General features: G+C 35.0%; 2 protein-coding genes across 2 annotated transcripts in view; both read right to left on the bottom strand.

The window, feature by feature from the left end:
- PSAN (photosystem I reaction center subunit PSI-N, chloroplast, putative / PSI-N, putative (PSAN)) overlaps positions 1-722 on the bottom strand; it is a 937-nt gene extending 215 nt beyond the window's left edge. The window contains exons 1-2 of the mRNA XM_021418426.2: positions 330-722; positions 85-210 (exon numbers count right to left, since the gene is read on the bottom strand). Coding sequence (XP_021274101.1) covers positions 85-210; positions 330-638 — 435 coding nt within the window. The 5' untranslated portion in view covers positions 639-722. The remainder of the gene's footprint in view (positions 1-84; positions 211-329) is intronic.
- A 1,643-nt stretch (positions 723-2,365) lies between these two features.
- Positions 2,366-6,439, bottom strand: LOC110409487 (26S proteasome regulatory subunit 4 homolog A-like). Its single transcript, XM_021418843.2, has 6 exons — positions 5,842-6,439; positions 4,846-5,091; positions 3,927-4,096; positions 3,640-3,856; positions 3,357-3,497; positions 2,366-2,637 (listed from the first exon to the last, which is right to left on the bottom strand). Exons 1-6 carry the CDS (start codon positions 6,322-6,324, stop codon positions 2,554-2,556), a joined length of 1,341 nt encoding a protein of 446 aa, XP_021274518.1. The 5' UTR covers positions 6,325-6,439; the 3' UTR covers positions 2,366-2,553.
- Between the last annotated feature and the right edge of the window lie 1,366 nt (positions 6,440-7,805).

Here is a 7,805-nt window from a genome sequence, read left to right as displayed (position 1 = left end):
AAAAAAAAAAAAAACTCAACCAAATATCAGCATGAAAGCATCAACTGAAACTTGGAAAAAAAAAAGCATAGGTGAGAGTTGAACCTTTTGCTTTGCGAGATCTTGGCAGCCAGTGAAGTTCTCAGGGAACTTGCAGGTGCCAAATTGAACTGTGTATGCTCTGGCAAAGTTTGCTCCACTTGTGGCCAGCCTCTTCTTGTCATTCAATTCCTGCAGCAATATTGACAATAACCATTGATCACCAACTTCATCAGGTTCAGCAATTTTACTCTCACAAAATCAATAGGACTGTGTTGATTGACGTTTTTCAGTTTTCATAGCAAACAAACCTTGTTAGCTTTGCTCTTTTCAAGGTATTCATCGAAGACACTAGCATTTGCAGAAGAGGAGGCAGCAGCTGTGGTGAAAAGGGTAGCTGCCAAATAGAGCATAGCAGCTCTTCTTCCTTCACTGGCACGTGATTCTTTGGGATCAGAAACTTTAGCCTGCTGGGCTCTGATCACAGGCAACTTGCGACCGCCAGACACAACTGGGGAAGCAACTGATGGCACTGAAGCAAGCTTGGCATTAAGCTCAGATGACCCAGTGCCTGAGATGGCATAGTTGCATGCCAAAACGCTCGAGTTCATGGCTGCCATTGCTGCAAAAGGAAATTTGTTTACTACACCAAAGAAATGGAGCTTAATTGGCTTTTTCCGCAAAGTCCTTTTGAGTAATAATAGATTTGTGAATGAGGATATTTGATAAGGAGTGATGTGGCAGGAGGAGATGATGAATTGGATAAAAGATTGTGGTTCGAGTGTGGATAAGGTGAGATTGCCTCACTCCTATTGGCAAACTTTGCTCTTCATGCTATTTTTGGTGCAACTAAAGTTGTGTGGCAAGCTTGAATTTTGGGCCCACTTTGGAATCTGAAATTTGTGCTTGGTATCTCTCTGCTTCACTGGGAGCCAGGGGGCTCTGGCCAGATAACAAGATTTACAACTCCAATGCTTTTGCATCAAGCTTGGAAACTTGAATAGGAGAATCATCTCTTGGAATATTTTAATGTCTTTTCATTTATGTTTATTAAAACACTTTATTAATGTTTATTCCCCACAAAGCCCTTCAATCTGATTCTGCAAGTTAACATTACAGCAATACACAACCTGAACCTAACTGCCATTTTCAGACTCATTCCTGTTTTATGAATAGAGGGCCATTTTCTGGTAGCTGTAGCTTGACTCTATCACGAAATCCGGAATGTAAGACACCCATATGTGGTCCTGGATTCTTTGAATTATGGCGTTGATTGGTCTGCAACCAAAGCAAAGCAAAATATAGAAGAAGGCTTGCAAAAGAGTGAAGCTGCGAATAAAAACTGCACAGAAACAGTACTCACTCCAGCACACAAAGTGAAGTAAAAGCTTCTTTCAAAGAGTCTGTCTGCTTCAGGACCTTCACTTAATTGTTTGGCATAAAGGTCAAAAAGGTTATATGATCAGATTATCATAGTAAATTAATGTCATGTTATTATCAATTATGATATGTCAATACAACATGTTATCATCAATTATAATATGTTAATATATTACATCAATAACACGCGATATATAATGACAAATAATATTTTGATTAAGTCAATCATTAATCATAAATATTTTTTAACTCAAAATAAAAATATAAAAATATATTTAATTTAAAATAAAAATAAATAAATTTGACTGTAATAAAAGTTTAAGGACTTATTTAAAGTTTTTGTAATAATTTAAGAGTTTATTTTATACATTATGTCATTAAAATTTAACTATTTTATAATTAATATAACAAAAATAAATTTGAGAAAATTGAACTTGATTCTATTATGGTTATATTCGAAAAAATTTTCATTAATTCGATTATGAACTAAATAATTATCTAATTTGGTTAATCAATTATTCATCCATTAAAATTATATTTCTAATATCGATTTGATTAATTTTCATAGCACATGCAGTTAAAATTACATTTTAATCAAAGTAATCGTTTGTATGGTGCCATTTTACTAATTTCTCAACCGAATTTTCCATCACCTTAAAAATTTCCAAACTAATTTTTCTTTTATAAAAACAAAAACATGGAATGAGGGGGTCATTCGTTTATATAAACAAAACACTATATAAGGAAAAATGGCCCCGTGTGTCACAATTTTGTAGCACCAACTGAAACTTGAATCATAAAATTTTATACATTTACTAAAAATATTAAAAATTTTCAATAGGAAATATGAAAAAAAAAAAGTTTTTAAATTCAATTATATTAAAGTTTATAATGTTGCAATTAAAAGGGATATTATTGTAACTCAAAGGTCAGTAATTGCAGTTGAAAGACTAGGGAAGTTGCAAAATCAAGAAAAGGAAAGGGAGATTGACAATTGACATGCTTCATATTGCCCCAGAAGTACAGGCACCTGTTAGGAAATAGAATAACATGTCATAACACTAAATGGTTTGCCAGAAAAAAAACACCTCAGGGTAGGTCCTGAAATACAAAAGAACAAGAATATCTTCGAAAGTTATATGTAAAACAAGTTTTCTACATATAAAGTCCTTCTGGCACCCCTTCTTTCTTCTTGAACATCACCTTTTCCTTGGCCTTTTTAAAGTCTGCATGCGTCACCTGAAATATGGGATTTTACAAAATCAAACGCTTAATTCAAGCAATTACCGATGAATGCCTTGATTTAGATAAAACTTCCAGAAGCAATCTGAATCATATCAACCATGTACTAATGAGAGTGACTCAGGATACGGATTACAGGTGCTGATGACAAGCCTAATTCTACATAGGCAAGATTACAGTTCCAATTACAGTCTACCATTATGCAAGCCCAAAACATAAGCAGGTTATCAAGAATATAAACCTAAAATAGAAGAAAACAGAGCAACTCTACTTGCAGAGTGCAAAAACCAGGGAGTTTATTGCTGTCTCACGAGGGATCATCATTAGCAGCAGGAAACTTCTTGATGCTACACTTTTCAATTAATTCATTTATATTTATTGTTTAACAGTGAATGATATGCGAAAATGTCCCGTTCTCTACTGCAGGAGATACATCATTCTGCAATGTAATTCTCAAGTAGATAGAATGACATAAAATATCTGTACTTAATCCTCTCCTTTTTTTTTCCCCCTTTTCTCACAATACAATGAAAAATTAGCATATCACATTGCATCCTATGAAAACTTGAAAGGAAAAAAGAAGAAGAGAATTTGATGTATATTTTTCTATATTGTTAAAGCATTTCCAACTCAATCTGGAAGTTAGAAATAAAATACCTTCACCTTATAAGAAAAGAGAGTACAGAATTTCTTTATTAGGAATTTATATGACTCACCTTCATGCGACGCTCCCTTAAAGCAAGTAAACCAGCTTCAGTACATATTGCCTTTATATCTGCCCCAGAGAACTCATCTTTAGTCATAACAAACTCTTCCAAGTTGACATCATCAGCCAATGTCATCCTTGATGTATGTATCTGCAGTCCACAGTTTTAAATGTGGCTAAGTATAATAATGAATCAAGCTTTATAGACTCAACCTACATAAAGAAAAATTAGAAGCGAGAGAAAGACATATTCAATGTACAGCTTCAACACAATCATGCAATGCCACACATGCCTGGAAAATGCGCCTCCTTGTTTTGATGTCAGGGAGAGGAAATTCAATCTTCCTGTCAATTCGACCAGGGCGAAGTAAAGCTGGATCAAGACTTTCAATTCTATTTGTTGCAAGAATAACCTTGACATCTCCTCTTGAATCAAAGCCATCTAATTGGTTCAGCAACTCCAACATGGTCCTCTGAATTTCACGTTCACCACCAGAATGGGCATCGTACCTGTGGGGTATTTTAATGAGAAATATTGCAAGTGTCATTCCATCAAGGCATAACTGTTTCACTAAATTACCTCTTAGTACCAACTGCATCTATTTCATCAATAAAGACAATTGAAGGGGAGAGATCATCAGCAACTCTGAAAAGTTCCCTCACTAACTTGGGACCATCTCCCAAGTACTTCTGAATTAACTCACTGCCAACAACACGTAAGAAAGTTGCTGATGTAGAATTTGCCACTGCCTGCACAAATGATATGACAAGCTCAGACTTTATTGATACAGCAAAGCCAACCAGTGCAGTCAAGCATGCCATACTAGTGCAAACAAATAGCTATTACCAAAATAAATAAAGGGATAAAAGAGTAGGAAGCATAACAATGAATTTATTTTCCATAGTAACTCAATCAAAAAACACAAATTGTAGTCACATAGAATTTGGGTCCTCTGGTATGCGTGATCATGTCTGTGCCTCAAAACCTAGCCACTGAAGGAAACTAACCTTGATGTTAAGATGATGAAGGTAAGTATAACCCATCATGCAAATAGAATTAACAGGGGTAAAAAGCCCATAAATGTAGCGAAAGACTCAAAACCTAGCCACACATGGATGTCCCATTATAACCGATGGAAGATTAATAACAAACTGAACATGAAACAACAATGGGCATAAAAAATAAAACACTCAATGTATGAAGACCAGGAAAAGATTTTCACATTCTAGCAAGTTAAGAAACTCCCGATATAGATTAATTATGAGGATGTTGTCTATGCTTGTCCAAGAAATTATACACAATAGACGTTTTAGGAATTCAGTTGTCTTCGTGCAACTAAAAATATGGCCCATCCAAACTGATTTTTGGAAGTTTTTCATCTCTGATTAATTTTGAAAAACAGAGGGGTGAGAAAAGAGAAAAGACAAAGTCATCAATGATTACAGATAGATACCCATATAAACAAAATAGTCTGGCAGGAAAAGATAAGAATGCACACCTTTGCAAGCAAGGTCTTGCCTGTCCCAGGCTCTCCATACAAAATAACTCCTTTTGGAGGTTTGATACCAATGTCCTCATATAATTCAGGATGAGTAAGAGGCAGCTCAACTGCCTCTTTAATCTCCTGTATCTGGGCATCCAATCCTCCTATATCGGCATAAGATTCCAATGGAGCCTTTTCAACCTTCATCACCGATACCATTGGATCGACTTCATCTTGCAGAAGTCCAACTACAGAAAGAACCTGAGAGGTCACATACAATAAGAGAGCATAAACATTTCTTTCCAGGAACAGAGAACTGACCTGAGATAAACCATAATATCTTTGAGAAAATGCTTAACAATCTAATAAAAGAGCAGATGCAGAAGTATCAAATGCAAGAACAGAAATCAATTTATCCATTCAATATAAAACCCATTGAAAACCAGGTTATTTCAGTTAGATATTGCATCCACAGTAGGGGTTGAATCATATCCCCAAGGACTACAACATGACCCAACTAAGATTGCAAACAAACCAAGTTGATAAGCCAAACACCCCTACTTGAGCTCGTTCCCTCAAATTCTATATCAAGCTCATGTGCGTTCATTTCTTGAGAATAAAGAGCTTGAGCATATTGTTAACTGATTTATAAGTTGAAGCTCAATTAAACGTTCATTTTAAAGCTCATCTAGGACATACAGTTTAAGCTTGGATAAGAATAATATCAAGATTAAAACCCAGTTATCTAGTACTACAATTTGCACATGAATTCACTCATATATCATAATTGTCCAACCACTAATTTGAAGCCTAATCGAATAGTTTCACTAGCATTTGAATCTACAATGCATAGACAAAACTTCAGCATACAAATAGCTCAGTAAGGTTTCAGCTAAAAACAAACTTATTAAAATTATCTCATTATGAAAGGTAATATCTTGGAGAAATTTCCCTAACATTGGCTCTAAATTGCATATGCAGAAGTTCACCTCATAGTTCTATTTGAATTACCTTATTATGCATCAAAATAGCACAACCAGGCTCCAGCTGGTCTTTATCGACAAACGATAAAATGCCCACATAGTATTCAGGGCCAACGGACGACGAAACAATGGCGTGATTCTCATCGATGAGTTCCTCCAAATTGCCCACACTCATCGGGGAGCCTCTCAAATCATCGACTTTAGATCGGTCTTCCTCGGCTTTCTCTTCCTGGGGCTTTAGCCTTTCCTGGTTAGCGACGAACTCTTCTTCCATTAGTAAATAATCCTTGATCCGCTCCAGCTTTAACAGCCGAAGCTTGCACTTGCTGAGAGGGGTTACCGTTGGAAGCCGCGCAGCCGCTTCTGGACCCTTTTGTTTTCGTTGCTTCCGACCCACCCTGGCCGGGGGTGCAGCTGGCTCGAACTTCTTTTCCTTCTTGTCGGACCCATCGGATTTCCGGTCCCCGGGAAGACCCTGCCGGTTCAGACCACCTGGTGTTCCCTGACCCATGCCTTAGACTATTGCTTTACAGAGCGATGGAAAATGTAGGTGGTTTTGTTCAGATTTTGGCTTTGGGATCAAGCCACCTGCTTTATACGGGGAGTTTTCTTTTTCTTCAGTTCCGCCTCCTATATTTCCTTTTTCCCTTTTAAATAATAGAATAAACCCGAACTTCGAAGGGTTGAAAGGTAAATTCATGGTGAAAATATTATTTTTAAAATCAGGGGAGGAGAGATTTAATTAAGAATATCGTATACGTATTAATGAATTAAATATTTAAATATAATTTATTATTAAAATTAAAATGTATACTTTTCGATTTTCATTTATGAAAAATTCGACGACTAAAGTTGCTATTAGCTTTAATAGGACTAACATGGAACAGCTGGGTGGCTTTGCAATGAAACTTGATAGATGCACTGCAATCCCAAACAAAATTGAGGAGGTGTATATAGAGAATTGAGGTTGGTATGGGAGTCAGGATTATGCAAGATTGATCTACAAATTGATAGCCGGTTTCTCAATTGACGAATCCATGTATCAACTCGGACCTTATAAACGCCATCGAGATGTTACTTCAAAGACAATGTGGTGTTCATATAAGGCATATATACAGGGAAGCCGATGTCTTAGCAGGTTCTCTTTGGAAGAATCTTTTTATTTTATAGTTGCTAGAGAGATTATCTCCTTAGATTGATTTGTCTCCTTAAATAATATCTTTAAAAAAAAAATAATTATCACAAAGAGATAATTTTGAATAAATATAAACATACATTTATCAGTCTTTCTTAATAACATTAATTTTTGTCATCAATTTTCTTAAATATATAAAATTAAAAAAGTTACATTCTGTTTTAAAAAAAATAATTTGGAACGAAAAATTCGATAAATAGTAGATTCTAAAATGAGCATTTAGTCAAAATATCTAAAAAAAATTAATAATTGATTGCGTGGTCCGAAAATGTTTTTTAAGAGCCGAGGTAGCCAGGAACTGATTATACATGTTATGCGAAACAACATAAGAAGAGATATAAAATAGTATTAAAAAAAATAAAAATCAAACAAATTCAATTGCAATTTTATTAAACAGCAGTTTAAGATATTTCAATATGTGATTTATTAGTTAATATATTATTTTTAATTTAAAAAATAAAATTCAAAATTTTAATTAAAAAAAATGAAAAACAACAGCTCAAGACACAATCACACAAAATTCCTCAAGTAAAAGGACAAACGTTGAAGAAATCATGATAGAACCATCCCACCACAATCAAAATCAAAATTGCATCATTTATGTACATTAGAATCACCCAAGTAAAAATCGATTCCATCCTCTACAAGAGACCACAACCAGCATGGAGCCCCCGTCGAGAATCTGGAGAACCTAGATGACTAAGTAAGTAATTTATTATTATTTTTCTAACTGTTACTTGCAAGTTTTTTATTTCATGTAAAAGTGAAAACTCGATGGAATATCAAACACTTGCTCA

The sequence above is a fragment of the Theobroma umbraticum genome, unplaced genomic scaffold (assembly GCF_002168275.2).
Source record: "Theobroma umbraticum cultivar Fairchild unplaced genomic scaffold, ASM216827v3 scaffold_44.0, whole genome shotgun sequence".
Lineage (NCBI taxonomy): Eukaryota > Viridiplantae > Streptophyta > Magnoliopsida > Malvales > Malvaceae > Theobroma > Theobroma umbraticum.
Note: the sequence above shows the minus strand (reverse complement) of the source record. Positions and strands in the feature narration are given on the sequence as shown.